Consider the following 18,168-nt stretch of genomic DNA (forward strand, 5'->3'; position numbering starts at 1 on the left):
GAGAGAGAGAGAGAGAGAGAAAAAAGAACTGTGCCAATTACGAGGACTTCGTACCCTACATAATTAATAAGATAATAATGAAGATACATACCTATCACCCATTTTCGCCCTTCGCCGGACGTGAAATAACGTTTTTTTTCTTTTTCTTTTTCTTTTTCTTTCTTTCTTTTTTTTTCAATAAAACGCCTTGTGGTTGAGAAAAAGAGAAAATGGTTAGTAACACGTCCCTCCGGCAATGACTTCTGATTCGACTGGCTCTTACTCGGACTACGCAAGCAAGGATTACGGAATGTTGTAAATAAAAAAAAAAAAAAATGGTAAAACAAATAAGGGAAAAGGATTAACGAAGATCCCCGCGCGTTTACGCATTACTAACACCTTCGACGAATAAAGAAGTCAAACACTAACGCCTAATGATTTAACATTTGTATGTGTTAATTTATTGAAAAGAAAAGAAAAAATGATCCCGATCAATGGACGATCGAGATGCGAAATAAAAGATAAATAGAATTCAATTCGATAATTCGTATAACCTACTTCATTATCGCCTCCTACAAGTTTAAACGTAGAAAGAAAATAAGAAAGAAGAAAAGAGAGTTAACGAGAAGATGAACGCTAGATGGACGTTTTGGCGTTGAGAAAGTTATCCTCACAATCGAATGGTAAACATCGAAGGATAATCGATTAAAACTAATAGAAGAAATAAATCGAACATTGTCATTTCTTGATTCAAAGATAACGCGATAAAATTTATTAGACAGTATCTCCATATTTTACGCAGGCTCTACAAAAACTTCTATATCACAAAAAAACACGATTCTCTTTTTCCCACTCTCTTCCCTTTTTCTCCTTCCCTTCTTGTCGTTTTTTTTTTTTTTCATCACCTATTGTCGAAAATGGAAGTTAAAAATAAAAAAAAAAGTGAAACGAGGAACGAAAGCACACGTAAGCATACATGTACCTACGCACGTACGTATGTTATACACACACCTACCTGTATCTTTCCAGGGTAGTTTTTTTGCCGATTTCTCAGCGAGATGGCGCTACATTCGCCGGGCAGGTTTCACCCCCTACTAAAACGTAATCGCATTTCATTCCCTCGCGCTTCGCGCGATCGTACGCGCCGTTTATTCGGTGGCGCGTCGCAAAGCACCTTAAGGAAAGAGATAGACATAGAAAGAAAGAAAGAAAGAAAGAAAGAAAGAAAGAGAGAGAGATGGATTTACGATTTGACGCCGACCGTTTGAACGGTCGTCGATTGCCGTGGTGGTTCTCCCAGGTGCTCGATCGCGAAAGAGAATAAGAGAGAAAGAAAGAGAGAGAAAGAGAATAAGCGAGTAAGAGGAGAAGAGGGGTGAATGTGGGGTGGGGTGGTGGGGGGAAGAGTAAAAGTAAGGAGAAGGGAGAAATGGGAGAGGGGGGAAGGGAAGATAGAAGGAACGGAGGCGCGTACGCACGTATGGAAGGTGGAAGCCGAATGCCATATACGGTCACCTTTGTCAAAGCCCGGTTGTCGCCATATACAGGCAATGTTCGCGATGGCAGACACTTATATAGAATCCGACTTAAGAGTCAGGAATGCCGCTTTTTGTCGCGCCTTCTATACACGCCCGACGGTAATGGGGGGTAGAAAAGGTGACTCGGAAGCGATCGACGAAGAAGACGACGAAGAAGAAGAAGAGGACGACGACGTACGTTCGAAGCAGAAGCTACCGTTGGATGCTGCCGCTGGACCAGAAGCCGGCCGGCTACCGGCTACGCGCCCGCGCAATTTTCGTCCACTCTCATTGGTCCACCAGTCGATCCGGTTTATCCATAGAACCCCGTACCGGTGGTCCACTCTCTTTCTCTTTTTCTTTTTCTTTTTCTCTTATACAACTTGCCGTTGCTGTTACACACACTCTCTCTCTATCTCCTTCTCTTTTTTTCTTTATTTCTCTTTCTATGTCGATCCCAATGCCGATACTAATGAATGCGTTCGGGGGTTTAACGAACGGCTATCGGCCACGAGGTTTCTTCGTATGATGTTCCAGTTTGTAATTCTTTCGTGATATTTCGTTAAAAAGATTCCATCGGTTATGGGTTCTTGGAAGGGTATTTAAAAATTAAAAGATCCGATCGGGTATCGGATATCCGGGTGATATCATTTTTTGGGATAAACTGGAAGGATATTTTATCTCGACTTTTGCAAATTCATCCCCGATTTCGTTTACGATCGAGCATAGGGTCATATTTTAGATGTCTGTTGTTCCGATTAAATATGCAAGAAGTTTCCATTCGATACAAAAGTGGCTATTAGTCTTTTGTTTTAGGTCTTAAGAAACGCGATAAATTTCTCATATAAACCTTACCTCGTAAATAAACCTAATACATATACCATAATACATACCATAATACATACTTATGTCAGATTCTATAATGAATAAGGTGGAATAACGATCGATACGAAGGATCGATCGAATATATGCGAATAGATAGATGTAGGTGTTAATAGTAAGGTACGTTCTCCTAGTCACGTCATGATAAAAGTGAGCGAGGATAAAGATGAAAATCATCTAATAACAGCTTAACACAAGTCTTACAACGTTTCAACTTCCGATCCTTGTATTTTTTATTTCTAATTTCTATATACCATTTTAACACTTCTCGTTTTCCATGAAATTCGGTTTTAAACTCTTATCTCTCGAAAATCGTGCACGACGTGTTATCTTCACGATAGCATTATTAATTTATCTTAATTAAAAAAGAAAAAAAAAGACATGATTGATTACGCCGATAAAATTTGTGTTTCCTAAAAAGTTTTTCTAAAGGAGTAGCATGCGTGCCTGTTAGAAAAAAGAAAGAAATGATTTTATCTGGCAAAAAAGCAAAGTGCAAAGGGCGAAAAAAGAAAACGAGAAGAAAAAAGAAAAAACAGACGGAGAGAGAAAGAGAGAGAGAGAGAGACAGAAAGAGAATACGGTATAATAGACGAAGAAGAATGATATACGATGATGTTGAAGCGGAACGACGCTTGCCTATTACGAACAAACTCGCAAGGAATATAATCGCAGCTCGTGTTTTGTGGTTGCGGCGTAGGCACACGCTCGTATCGTTGCTCTGTCTGTATATGTATATATCTTAAGTGAGAAATCCACTTGCGTAACTTTTTCGGTAACCCTGACGTTTCCTTTCTTCTCCGATAAAAATAATAAATTTTGTCATTTAACTTTTATACGCAAATCTTCGAGTTTTGTCATCATCATTCGATGGTACAAATAAAGTACATAATAACTCCGTATCGACGAAAAAAATTAAATACGATTCGATCGTGCATTATCAAACTCGAACAATTTGGAAGTTTAGAAGAACTTAAAGAAAGAAAAAAAAATTCGAATCATCCGTTCGTCGATTTGCGATCGATTATTGTCGTAAGGAGATCGATGTAGCTTTTTAAGTCAACTCACGACGAACGATCGTTTCTAAACATCAATCTCGCTCCATTTTCTAGTGGAAACAATTCCCGAAGGATAAGACGAGGTACCGTCGTTCGCTTAAAATGTAAGTCGTAAATGATCGTCGCTCGCAAACGGTTGTACCATGTTCTTGAACTTATTGTGAGAGATGTTCGAAGATGGAATTATACAAGGAAAAAAAAAACAGAAAAAGGAGAAAGAAAGAAAGAAAGAAAACAATTAGAATTTTTTTTTCTTTTTTTTTTTCTTTTTCGTACATCTTAACAAGTCAAATATGTAACCTTTTCTTTCCGTCGATTCGACTCGTTAAAAATCCAGTACGGAAATGTGGGATACACGGAGTAACGTCAGCGACGAATTCGTAACGCGTTAAGGAAGTGGTCCGATATTGGCGGTCGCACTGGTTCACTAAATTCCGCGGAACGGGACTCGGCGAACGTCCAGGAGACCCTCCGGAATAATAACTCGAACGAAAGCAGAAAGCGTAGTGGAATCCGGTCGAGTTAGTCGTTCGTTGTCACTTTAAATCTGTTTTACGTATAATTCGACATTTTGTTTTTCGTTGAGGTATTTTCAAATCGAACGAGCCTGATAATTATCGAACAATTAAGATAATATAATCAACGGTTTAAAACGTTTCACGGTGAATGTGTATCTATGAAAGAAAATCATAAGGTGGAGTGTATTCCTCGAAATCCTTCCCTCTCTTACTCTCACTCTCCTCGAGATCACCCACGATCCTTTCCGCTCATTACGAGCAGCGCGTAGCATCGAGCGGATCGACCGCGAGTTATCAAGCCTCGAACCACAACAAGTCGACTTCTTTTTTGCTCTTTCTCTCTCTCTCTCTCTCTCTTTCTCTTGCAGCTCGTCAAAGTCGAGAAAGACGAAGACGAAGACGAAGACGAAGACGAAGAAGAAGAAGAATAAGAAGAATAAGAAAAAAAAGAAAGAAGAAGTAGAGACTCCCAAGACGGAGTATAACCTCGAGAGAGGGATTCGGTTTGAGGCATACTCATCGTGAATTCTCGCGCGAGGGGTACGCGAAGGGAGGGCAGGAACGGTCGAGTCTATTTTTTCTCTATATAGTATAGGTAGTAGGTACGTGCATACGCGTATCTAACTATGTATATGTGTATGCGTGTAAGAAAGACCGCGTTGAAACGCATAGGTCGCCGTTTCCCCCCCCCCCCTGGTGTATCGTCGTAGCGCAGGCAAAAAGTATCTTCTAGCGGGGGAGAGAAAGTAGCGATGGAAACGTAGTACCGCGTAAATTTGTGAGAATCTCTTCTGGAAGCGCATTGCCGAGTTCAGACTGCGCGGATGGCCATATAAGGAGCGCGAACAAGCTCGCGCATCTCTCCCCGCTAGGTAGAGCTTGGTTGGTTGCTTGCTGCTTGCTTGGTTTGTTCCTTGCTTCGTTGGTTGGTTCGTTCGCTGCTTCTTCCTCCGCTTGCTTCCTTCGTACCTAACGTACGTACTACATACATACGTGCGCGTTACGTACTCTACGTATTCGCTTCGTTCATCCTTCCTCCTCTTCCTTTTCGTCTTCCTGTTTCTTCCTTTTCCTTTTCTTCTTGCTTTTCGATAGTTCAAAGGAGAAAGAGAAAAATAGGAGTGCCTAACTAGAGAATAAAGAAATACCGAACTGTTACCACCGCGAAATCCTTCGGGCAAGAGGTCGGAGGTTGATCGATAGATGGCTTTTAAATCTAAGACGAACCGTAGATATTGTTGATCTATCCTTTCCTTACGATACCATGATGAGAGTAGCGTAAATAAATCTTACGATTTCCCTGGAGGACGAACGCTACGTATGCTACGAGGGAAGAAGCTAAAACGTCGGTGGACGTCGAAGGTTCCGATGAGTGAAAGTATTTTGTTCGACGCTCGGTTTGTAAGAGAGAGAGAGAGAGAGAGAGAGAGAGAAGGAATTCGTTTGGACGAGTCGCGTGTGGGTGGTTCTAGGTGTACACGTATGCGATATACTGAATGCAGAAATTTGTAGGTGTACTGTCGGACGTAGGTCAATGGATGTATAAAACGCTTTGCGTGGACGTTACAGAATTTTATTCGAAAATCTCATATTTCATTTCTCGTTTATTTGCACTGCTAAGTTCTCCTATCGATACGATACGATGCAACAACGTTCGAAACGATCGAAAGCAAGTATGTAAAATATCGAATAAGAAGGATAGAGAATGGAAGAGTTCCGGCTGAGTTTGGATATCTATTCGAACAATATAGAAAAAAAGTCCTATTGAATGGCTCTAATCTTGCATCTTGTAGGTGCAAGCTTGCGAGGTATTTATTTTAAAGTGCATCGAATCCTCGACCTTTTCTTCATTACTCCCAAACTACCAACTGCCAATATCTGTTAGCTACATTTGAATTCATTTGCATTCTACGATTCCTTTGTTTTAAAGTTTATTGCGTACACGCGATTGGCGACTACTAAATTCTCATAAGTTTTTTACTTTACATTTTAGCGTTGCTTCAACGAGCTATTGTTACCGATCGAAACATAGTTTCTAAGGCTCGTTTCTATTTACAGACGTCTTTTACAGACGTTAAAGGGATACGGGAAATTTGCTTTGTCTGAACAATTTTATAGCGATTAATTGCAAGTGTATATATGGTTTGTATAATTATATAATTGTTTATTTGTTTTTACAGGAAGACGGAACGTCGCCTAGATCGGATGTCTGCGCAAACGAGAGCGACGGTGATACGAGCGACGGCGATTCACCGGTTTCGAAGGATCTCGCAAAGAATCATTCGGGTATAGATCCGATTATTTTATTACTACGTAATGTATGTATATCGTAACGAGATGTATTGAAATTTTATTCGTTGTCATCCACGGAATAAGAATTTTTAGCAATAATATCAATATCTCTATCAACGAGTACGAAGTACGTGAAACGTTACATCTAAATGTAAGTTCTCGCAGTGTCGTTTCCAATAGATCCGCTTCGATTTTTATCGATACACTCTCGCGAGATCGTACACTTATATGCGTTATATATTTGAATTTATAAGCAGTATACCTACAGCCGCGGAAATTTCCTTCCCACGTTCTCGATTTTACGCGTTACTCGTGCTGTCTATCCTACTGTATTTTTATCAATTTTATCCAGATATCGACGTCGCTAAATTTCACGAAGTTTCATGATAGACGAAATCAAAATTCCAATCGCGAGTTCTTGCGAATACTATACGCAGTAGTCACGAATCTCGGGTGTGTCGTTTAAAAGACATACCGCCGAGCGATATTAATGAAATAATCGCTAATGGATCGATTCCGTTTCAAGGACCAAGAGTACTTCTCGTAACGGATTATAAATCTTGCGGTCTCGATTCGAGCGAATGGTCTCTCTACGTGAATGTCGCGAAAAATCTTACGTGCCACCGGAGAATAGATAAAACTCGACCGATATTCAAGCATAAACCTACAGAATCCAACCTACAGAATTTTCTTCGTGATAAAAAAAAAAATATTAGATACAATTCGTTAGTTTGACGTCGAGATCGTTTCCCTATGAATTCGATCTTTGCAATTTATAGTAATCTCGTTTGATCGTCTCGTTTGATGATTGATCAAGTTACTTGAAAATTAAAGTTTCGTGGATCGAAATTTTATACTCGCAACAGTGATTTTATTTTACAATGAAAAATTCTATTGCATTAGACTTTTCTTATTGACTCATACTCATTTAAACTAATCTATTCGAACTTTCGAATGATCTTGCAGATACGTAAGTTTCCATCGTTAAATTTTAAAAACAAATATTTCCTCATCGATTTTTTTCGATACTATCGATAAGTGGATAACGCTAATCTTTCCGTGATTCTCCGTCGATTAACTTTTTACCCGAGAAATAAGAAGAGTTTCCACGTCAGAAAATAATAAGAAAAAAGTAAAGTACGGTACTATCATGAACATTTCCTTGTTAAACCTAACAAGAATCGTTTAATTATTTCTCGAAAGAAACTTTCTTTCTGCACGGCACCTTTCTTTTTATGCGTTATTTAAGAACTTTAACATACGAAAAGAGGCTAAAGAAAGACTGAAAAAGTAAATAACTTCCTGCATTGTTAAAAAACGGTATTAACGGTTGGCAGGGGGCAAAAAAAGTTGAGAAAATACATTGTTCACTCGCACAATGTTCAACGTAAACGCACGTATAATGATATTATAAAGTCATCGCGTGACCATTGACAATTCTAAATGCGAATTAGTTTATTAGTTAACGACCGATATCTCGATGAAAGCGCGTGATTATTAGAGATCATCGGGAAGAAACCGTTTCTCGCGCGTGATTCTAGATTTGTCTTTTTTTCTTCTCTCTCTCTCTGTCTCTATCTCTATCTATCTATCTATCTCTCTCTTACATGATTTTCTGTCCTTCTCTCTTTCCTTCGCTACATCTTTCCTTTTCTCGCACGAAAGCGCGTGTCTCGTGCGAACCTCGTAAATTCAGATAACACTGCGTACACACACGCTTCATTATAAACGACAGAGAGAACGTACGTTCGCATATATCTCGACAAGGAAACTATCCCTAATATGTCGTGACACTTGAAAAGGGTCCCTAGCAATGTAATGAAAATGATATTAATTGCGTTATGAATTACGTTCCACTGCGGTAGGCCGCTAAGTGCGGACGCGCGATACCGGTAATTACACGACGTTATCGCACCTGTTAAATCAACGAGCCAAATAAAATCATTTTCCGCTTGTTTTACGCTCTTTTACAAGTATCATCGATGAATCATCGTACGGAAGAAAGCATAGATTCTTTTTTTTTCTTTTTTTTCAAGTAATTAAAAATTATAATTTATTTTATATCATTTTCATCGTCGACAGATATTTGACTTGTAAAATCGATCATAAAATTTCAAATATTTTACAACGAGCCTATAAAATGTTGAACGCATTTAAAATAAAAAGGAACTTTTTCAAGAATTTTCTTTTAGAGTCATATTACGAAGACGTTCTTGAAAAGATCGATAGAGAAAAAAAAAGGATAAAACTGGTCTATAATATTGTCAGGAATATCTTCAAATTCACTAAATTAAGGACATATATATGTATATATAGGAATCGTTTTGACGTCAAGAAATGTGTTTAAAAAAAAAAACCATTTCACGATACACGATGACGACGAGACGATGTCGTTTCTCTAACGATTTGCTTTTACCACTCCGAGTAGGAAACTTCGACGCAGAGTCAGAACGAATATCTAAATTCTATAGGTACAGTATGTTTCATAAAGAATATAAAAACATATACCTATTCGTTAAACTTATATCCTTGTGATATTGCTCGATAGAAGCGAGAATTAAATTTCAGTGTTCTCGGTAAAGAAACAATTTCGATTAATAAATGTCGCATAGAGGCATAACTTTGTTAAAACATTGATATCTCTTACGTTGTCAAAGCTATTTGTAGAATTTTATTGTAAGAAAATTAACAGCGATACTTGGATGATCATTTTCACCAAACTGTCAAATCCATTTACACCCTTTATGAAACATCCTGTATTCACGTACGAAGGCTCAGGTTAAAGCCGATCGGAACGGTCGATATCAAAACGATCGAGATCGTAAATCCTAACGTGTTTTAGAAAGCCAACGATGGCCGATGATGAATCGGAAAGGGAGGGAGAAAGGATCGAAGCGAAGGGCTGCCTAAGTGGCAGGATTATCCCCTGATTGGGTAACACCGATTTTTTCCCTCGTGGGCGTGTCTCGAATCTCTCGTCGAGTTGAGAGATCGACCGACGGCTCGTAAGACTGCCGTGTGGAAAATCGTTAGAACGAACGGCAGGTAGACAGGCTGGCAGTAGTCACTCACAGGTTCGTAGATAAAGAGAAAAGGAAAGAGAAATACAGAAAGAGAGAGAGGAGGGGGGAGGGGGAGGAGAGAAAGAGAAAGAGAAAAAGATAGGAGGATATCGTAAGAAAGGAGAAAAGAAGGAAAGAGAGAAAGAGTCGATGGTGCGGGGTGTGGGGGGAGATTGGGGAGGTATGTCGAAGGAAGAGTGGGAGAGAAAGAGATAAAAGAGAGGGGAAAAGAGAGAGGACACTTAAAATGCGAAAAGCGTGCGAGCGATGACGGGGTTATCCGTGTAGGGGAGTCCGTAAGGAGTCGTACGGTCCGCGATGACCAAACTAAGACGACAACGCGCTGCCTAACTGGGAAGTAGGATCCGGTCGAAAGCCGCGCTTCGATGCAGGTGTACACATAAATATCGATGCTAATGTACACCGAGTGGATGGCCATCCGATCGCCGCCGTGACGTTTCGCGCTTTTTCTACGTTTCCGCGCGCGCGCGAGCTCGCGAGAGTACTTACTCCCTAGGCGTAGATAGCTATGTATGTAGGTATACGTACCTATATATACGTCTAACTATTTACTTATCCCATTTATATACAATGTACGTACGTATGTGTGCGTATATGAGTACCTAACCATCGTAGAAGGTGGAATTTTCGGAGGATTATTATCGAGATGAGTCGATCGAACGAGACGCGACGGCCTTTGAGACGGCCTTTGGGACGGCCTTTCCACTCCGGTGGTCCAACGACCGAGAAAAGATTTACGGAACGACGCCGCGACGCGTTTTGTCAGTGATATACACATCGAATCGAAGAAATTACCGTTCTAATTGCACCGCGAATGTAAGGAACCCACCGTTCTCCAATCGCTACCATTCTTCCTACGTTTTTGTTTTTACATTCGCGAAATTCACTTTGAGGGCGAAACCGCGAAAAACGATACGACATTTGAAGGAGATTCGGGAGGAGGGAAGACTAAAGGGAGAAGATGAGAATTGGAAGAAATTCTTTTGTAACCCCTTAGTAATTCTTTACATTGAAAATCTTTTTCTGAAGGCTATTCGAACCATTCAAAAAAAATATTCTATTAAGGATCGTACTTGGACGTCATTATTCTGAATAAGACGAGCACATATAAACGATACGAAATGATAGAAATTATTTGGATAGAAATATTTTATAACGGGCTATAATAACTCGTATGGATAATATAGTTATAGCGACACTCGAATTCAAACGGTATAATATCACGTCTTTTATCCTTCGTGCATATAAATTCGTCCTACGAAGATTGTTGTCGTATACGTGCGTACGTGCGTGCGTATACATATATATATATATTATCTACCGGTAGATATTTTTCTTTCCGTTCATTACCATTGAAAGTAGAAATTCATTTAATCGAAAGAGATTCTCTCGTAGCAATTTCACGATAGGTATGCGAATATACTAATCGAACTATGTCACATTAAAAATGTAAAAGGAAGGAGAAGAAGGAAGGAAGGAAGGAACTTATAAAAGTAACCAGTATCTAAGTCATCCCGATATGATAGATATGTAACCTACCAGGACGAACGTGTGAAAATGTTTTAAAGATTAACCTTCTGAAAGTGCAGCGATACTGCTTTCTCATTTTTATGGAAAATTCTGTGTCAATGGTAGAACAGATAGAACGCGAATGCAATTAAAAACTATCTGTGTATGTAAGATCGCCACGCTCGGTTGCAGGTGCACACATAAATATCCGATGCTAATGCAGCGAAGTGAATGCCATCCGATCGATCGATCGTTCGTTCGTTCGTTCGTTCGTTTCTTCGTTCGTCCGTCTTTTTCTTTCGTTTCCATTACGCACCGTGATAAGAGACGGTGGGTGATGATGAAATCTACTTCGTCGTACGAACAGTTCGCCCTTTTACGGCTAATCGAGAAAGCGAGGGAGGCCGGAGTCGCATTGTTTCGATATAATGCCATAGCGGGATTACAATAAAATTGACGCTAGCCCTTTTACGTGAAAAATAGAAAATTCGTGTAGAGGGTAAAATTGTTCTACGTATATGTTAGGCCTAAATTTTCTAAAACCACGATAATGTGAGAATGATGACGCAACTAACTAACTAGACTCAAACTCCCTTCTAAAGTTATTATTATAAATCCTTATTAGGTCGGATTGATTGAGTCGAGAAGGATCTTGTTCGTGTGGATTTTGATATTAGGTATTTTCGCACGAAGAATATCTTCTTTTTACGTTCTAATACCATTTTTACATCCTCCCAAATACGATACTTATGTATCTATCTAACTATCTATATGTGCGTGTAAAGTCGCGATCTGTATTCTATCGTTTCAGGAAATATACCTTCGTTCTCCGCTGGAATCATGTACCAGATGCCACAAAGTGTCATTTATTCGCCCAGTCCGGGTGTTTTACTCGGTATTGGACAAAACGGCCAGCCCGTACAAATTTCACAAGACGGAGGTAGGTTTTATCGGTCACCGGTTAATGTCATTTTCACGCCAGAAAAATGACGGAGAAAGATCATGGATCGTTCGTAAAAGAGCAATATAGATTCTTCATTATGAAGATGAAAAATTTATAGATATCTATGTAAAAATATTTTATTCGCGTTTATACATTCATGTTCATATATTACTCATTCTCATTTTTAACGTTTATAATAATAATAATAATAATAATAAAAACAAAATTGAACTCTTACTTCACTATCTTTCCATAATATTCTCTTCGATGCAAGAAAGGATTCATTTCAAGAGATAGTAAAGTTAACAGAAGAAATCAATACCGTTAGAATTGCACATCGAGCGACGTCTAATATCAAAGGATAAGAAACATTAGCGCCAAATTTAGGATAAGAACCATATCCTGTTTACATTTAGGTACGACAACATCGGTTAATTCATCACAAGGAAATCAACCGTTCATCACGATACCGCTGAACGTGGCGATGAGTGCCGCTGGTCTCTCGTTGCCGGTATCCTCGAGAACGAGCTTGTCATCTCCGTCACCGAGATCACCGATTTCAGGGTCAGCATCTTCAGTTGCATGCGAGTTGCCCTCCGACCTCAGCAAGGACAGAGAGTGACAAAGACGAAACGTAACCGGTGATGCTCATATTCGAGTCTCGCTGTGTCGTAAACCGTCGGAAAACTTTCCGAAGGAATCTCGATTCGAGTCTCGAAGACGGAAGGAAAAGAAAATTCGTGAAGAAAAGAAGAAAAAGAAGAAGATAACGATGGATTAAGGAAAAACAAAGAAGAGGAAGGCTCGAAGAAAAACGAAACGAAAGAAATATCGACAAGAATGATCATGGATCTTAAAAATGGCGGCATGATCATGAAGGAACTGAAGAAGAAATGAAAAGCCGACAAAATTTAGACTATACAAACGAGGCCCCGGCTCTTCTTCCCTCAAGTTTTTCGCGATTAAAAACGGACTAAACGTGACAAGTGAGTCTCTCTTTCTCTCTCTTTCTCTCTTGTCTTTTTTTTCTTTTTTTTTATCGCTGTGTCTCCCTTTCTTTCTCTCTCTTTCACGCTCTCGCTCCCTCATTCACTCACTCACTCTGTCTTTCTCTTTTCCGCCATACATCGATTTTCTTTCATCTCGGAGATCGTCGAAGAAAGATAATTCTTTGATTATTGTGTCCCTTCGTTCGAGTCTTGGATGAGTTATCGCAAGTAGGTCGATCGTGACACCACTGACGACAACAACGACGATAACGACGACAACGATGATGACAGACGCGCGAAAGCCGCATACTTTTCTTACGTCCCGATATAACTGTTTGAGATGCGACCAGTCAAAGGCATGCGACTTTTGAGTCCGGATCAAAAGAACGAAAAGTAATAAGGGGGTCGAGAAACTTTTGATTCGAATGGATGTACATACATAAATCTCAAATTTTATTGATCAATAATTAATTTCCCTGAAATTTTCAGGGGAAGAGATTAAAATATAATCAATCGTTGATTTTTGTATTCGCGTGAGTTTATTTCTAAACATCATTGATCGAGTATACGAATTTTCAAATGCCAATGAAAATATTAAAGAAATCCAATTGTACTATCGATTTGATACGATATATCGATATTGATTTTGCGACATAAATCGGATAAATCTGGGAATAATAAAACAGATACGTTCGTAAAAAAATTCATTTTAAATTCATTAATGAGATATAGTTTGCATCAAATGTGATATGGAAAAATAACTGAAACATTTCCTTCGGAATACTTTAATTTATACACCATATGACGAGATCTATCGGACAATATTATTTCAATTCGTATTCGAGAAAAGAAATTTATTTTTGTTGAAAAGTGAGTTATTAAATTTCGTATCTCCATGAGCAATCGATCCTAGGTTCTTCGTAAAATAATCTTTCGAAGTCGATAAAAATCTTTTGAAGAAACGAATGAACTATTGAATTAATAATAATTAATTACCGATTGTTCGTTCATTAGAAAAAATTTTTAATTCTTTACGATGACGATCAATAGAGGAATGATCTTCTTCTGCAAAAAAAAAAAGTAAATGCTATAATACTCAAATCATTTTGTACAACAATTTGATTTATCTTTTTTTTTTATATTTATCAAGATCCAATTGATCTTATAACAATAGCAATCCGATTTAATTCTCCATTACTGTTTTCCTTCTCGGCAGTCTTTATAAGTTCCTATTTATCGTTTACCTTAGCGATGAGAAGATCTTCGAAGCTTTAAAAAATGTCGACGATCCGAATGTAAGTACTTTTTTATAGACCAGTTTTTTTTTTATTTATTTATTTTTTTTCACCCAATCATCAATAGCAATAAATTCTTTTATATATTAGGACACTCAATTACTTAAAAAGAAAACAAGAGCAGAAATGGAAGAAAGTGCAATTGATAAGTAATTTGTTTGCGTTTTTACGGTCATGCGTAGTCTTCTTAGATTATCAATAAACAATAAACAATACAATCTTAATGTTAGCGATCAATATTACCTAAAAAATTTTAATCCGTCAGCTGAAATGTAACTGACTCGATCGAGTCCGATACGTCGATAGTGATACGCTCGAATTAACAAGATAGAACAACGATCACGCCTTGGTGAGATCGATTAATTAAGATCAATTGAGAAAGATCGTGGAGTGTCATATCGAACACCTTGTTTAAACTTCATTAGCTCGACCGATCGAGAGGGCTCTGTGCCCTATACGACAGATCCAACTCGTGACTCGATAAAAAGTGCGTGAAAATGGACGATTCATTGATTTTATGTTTCAGGACTTTCTGAAAATAATACTACAGGGTTACGGTATAATCGTTCAAACAACGTATCTGCAATTATTCGATTCCCAAATACGCACTGCCAATTACGAGACTGACACTATACATGATTTCTTATTGATGTTGCAACGATCCTGCGAGAAGAAAGTTGGATTTTTGAAGGTGGATCACGAAGATCGATCCCATCCGAAAAATGTCTATATTGAATAGATCTTGATCTCGAATAGAAAGAAATTTTGGAATAGTGAATCTTAGCAACGTGCGAAAAAATAATGTATATTCTATGAAATTAGGACAATTTCAAATATCTTTCTTCTCGATCTTTCCTCGATATTAATACGAATATCAAAAATACAAAGATCGATGAAGTTATATCTGACAAATTATACTCTTTCCTCATCAACTATCGATTTAGAAAATGAAATTGTGAATTCGTATTCATATCTAATCGTGCTCATTTAATCGACATAACATTTGACATAATGCAATGTAGACTCGCCGAAAAGAGAAAGCAGATTATATATATAAACATAATTTTATATTATTTTATATAGAATCTTGTCACGAAGTATGTCAAATTCATAAATATGAGAAATATGGAACGAAGAGTCTTCGTTAATTTTTGTTAAGGATAAATTCGATGTTTCGATCTAATATTTGATATACGAAAGTGAGATGTGACGTTGAAATCTAGATGGGACCGATGAAATGATTAATCTATAAAATCGATGATATTAATAACGATTAATAATGGTGCTTTCGTCAAAGACCTATCGATAATAAGGAAGAAGATGATATTATTAAGAAGACCTTGAAGAAATGGGAATCGTTGGGTCTTGGACGATCTTAATGGTGATATAATATATTTGGATTATTGCACATAAAATAATAAGACATGCAACATCTCAAATAGCCGATTTAAAAAAAATTGAACGATGTGATTATGTTAAAATAAATAACGAAAATATGAGCATTTTTATGGACGTATGTCGAAATAAATTTACCTTTTTTTTTTTTCTTTTATTCGTGATTTAGTCATTTAATAATATTATTATTTTTTTAATTTCGTTTTATTACATTTGTACGTATCTTTATGTATGCACGTTAAAAGAAATCTCGTTATTAGAAGCGGCTAGCAATAGATTTATTCAGATATAAAAAAGAAGAAGAAGAAGAAGAAAGGAATATCTGTGTACGTGTGTCGTTCAATACGAAGTACTAGTCAAAACGGCTAGATTTAGCCTAGTAACGTGCAATAACGTTGTGATTATACAAAATTTTTATTGTATTAAAATAATGGTACATTTTTGATAGCGCCGAAACTTTACAGAGAAATAAATGATAAAAACATCGTTTTATTAACTTTCACATATGAAATTTATGAATTAACGAACGATATTTATGTTCGATTAAAAAAAAAAAAAGAAGAAAAAAAGAATCAAGAATTCTTAGAAAACTTTGCGATTTATGTAAAAGCTTATTTTTATAAACTAATGTGAATATATTAGAAGGAAATAAAGGATCGAAGAATTGACGGTAAGTTGTACCGTTTTACTTTACAGACCGTACAGATTTTACGCCTAAACCCGACAAGATGGAGTTCACAAAAGAAGTATCAATTATTCGTTTTTTTCATATCGCTGATCCTTTTGAACATCATGTTATTTTATAATCAATAATTCTTTAAAAAGCGTACATTTTTTTTGCTACTGATCTGTTTGCAATAGAAAATATCTTAATCTCTTAACGATATTTAATCGTTCGATTATTTCAGTCATTCTTACAGAAATTAAAATTGCACATTGTTTCTAATTTTCTTAATCAATTTGCATTGATTAAATAATTTTATGTTCAGACAATCTTTTTTTTATAGACTAATTTATGCAAGTAAAATGTTCTATAGATAATATAAAGATCAACATATTACATGTAGAATCAATATGAGTCTTTCCACATACATTCGTAATATTATAATATATCTAACAATAGTATTCTAAATTTTTTTGATAATAAACAACAATTTTTTTCGCGAAAGTTACTGTTAATATCGATAAATTTATGTCAACGACATCGTCATTTTGATATATAACCAGGTTGTAGAATATATATATAACGCAATACTTTTAAAAACATATGCCACATATATGTATGTGCGTACATATATATATATATATATATATATATATATATATCGTGCAATCCAAATGAAAAATATCGCTTTAAAAAGTATCGTAAATCTCAATAGAATCATTTTCCACGTAAACTGCCTAAGAATAGAAATACCCCATGTTTTTAATTAAGACGAAAAAGAAGATGAATATTTTTCTCATCGTTAAATTGAGAAATGTAATCATTAAAACAAAATAATATAGAGAAATGTCCGAATGAGTGAATTTATCAATTATGTTGATCATTATGTCGATACGGAACGATTGGAATTAAAATTGAAATAATATGTTAATAAAAATGGAAGGTATAGGCGCAAATGACACAAAAACAAAAATAAAAAAAAAGAAGAAAACCCTCATCATAATTTGATCGTTCTTTTGAAATTTCTTTATGCGTGCCAAAAATAGTTACGTGACAAAATAAAAAAAAAAGAATAGAAAAAAGAGAGCAATTATTGACTTCCAACAACTTATTTCGAAAAAAAGAAACGATTATTATTTTCTTACCGATCGCGAGTTAATTGTAGTTTCTTATTTGTATTCTTTTACAGAAGCTTCGTTTCAATTTTGAACATTAATTATTTAGAATTGATTTCAAAGGACCGACTTTATTATGATCAAACGAAAAATCACTACGGTTCTAAGCAAGAATATATATTGTACATACATACATATGTGCATATGTAGGTACAATACTTCACCAGAGGTGTTATTATATTTTATATGTATATGAATGCTGTGTAACTTTTTTTATTATATATTTATCGAGGTTGTATTATGGCGCAAAGAATGCTCGTAACCAAGATATTGTAACGGATGTAAAATGTATAGTTTCACATATCTCGTTGTTTCTTTTAAACTAACTTTAAATATATTACGCTGTGAAACAGTGGTGTGCCATTGTTTAAATTGTTGCGGAGTATGTGTTTGATATGAAGAGAAATGAAATATAATTGTGGAAATTATAATTTTGTGTACGAGGTGTGCCTTAAGTAATTATATATATTATTATATTATATATATATATATGTATGTATGTGTGTATGTGTGTATATATGTGTGTATATATATATATATATATATATATATATATACACACCATACTCTTTCTTAAAACGAACAGGTAGTATTTTTATACTATAACCTCAGCTACGTATGTTACTTAAATACATATAATGTAAGACATTAATGAGCGAAGACTTCGAAGCAAATTAATATGGAGAATTTAAACGATTTTTTATCTAACTAAAAAGCGTACTTAGCAAAATATGAACTTTGATAGTGTATAAAACAATACGATAATTAATGTTATCTTAGTATAGAAAACATTGTTACCGGATCAGAAAGGTTTTAAAGTATTGTAAGATTGTAAAATACATTGATCAAAAACTCGTCTATATTCATTC

General features: G+C 36.4%; 1 protein-coding gene across 1 annotated transcript in view; it reads left to right on the top strand.

Annotated features, from left to right (window-relative positions):
* The window catches only part of LOC127065643 (serum response factor homolog), a 29,751-nt gene extending 11,590 nt beyond the window's left edge, over positions 1 to 18,161 (top strand). The window contains exons 3-5 of the mRNA XM_050998278.1: positions 6,135 to 6,240; positions 11,650 to 11,778; positions 12,198 to 18,161. Of these exons, the coding sequence (XP_050854235.1) occupies positions 6,135 to 6,240; positions 11,650 to 11,778; positions 12,198 to 12,403 (441 nt within the window). The 3' untranslated portion in view covers positions 12,404 to 18,161. The remainder of the gene's footprint in view (positions 1 to 6,134; positions 6,241 to 11,649; positions 11,779 to 12,197) is intronic.
* Positions 18,162 to 18,168: the final 7 nt, after the last annotated feature.

Source organism: Vespula vulgaris, chromosome 8 (genome assembly GCF_905475345.1).
Source record: "Vespula vulgaris chromosome 8, iyVesVulg1.1, whole genome shotgun sequence".
NCBI lineage: Eukaryota > Metazoa > Arthropoda > Insecta > Hymenoptera > Vespidae > Vespula > Vespula vulgaris.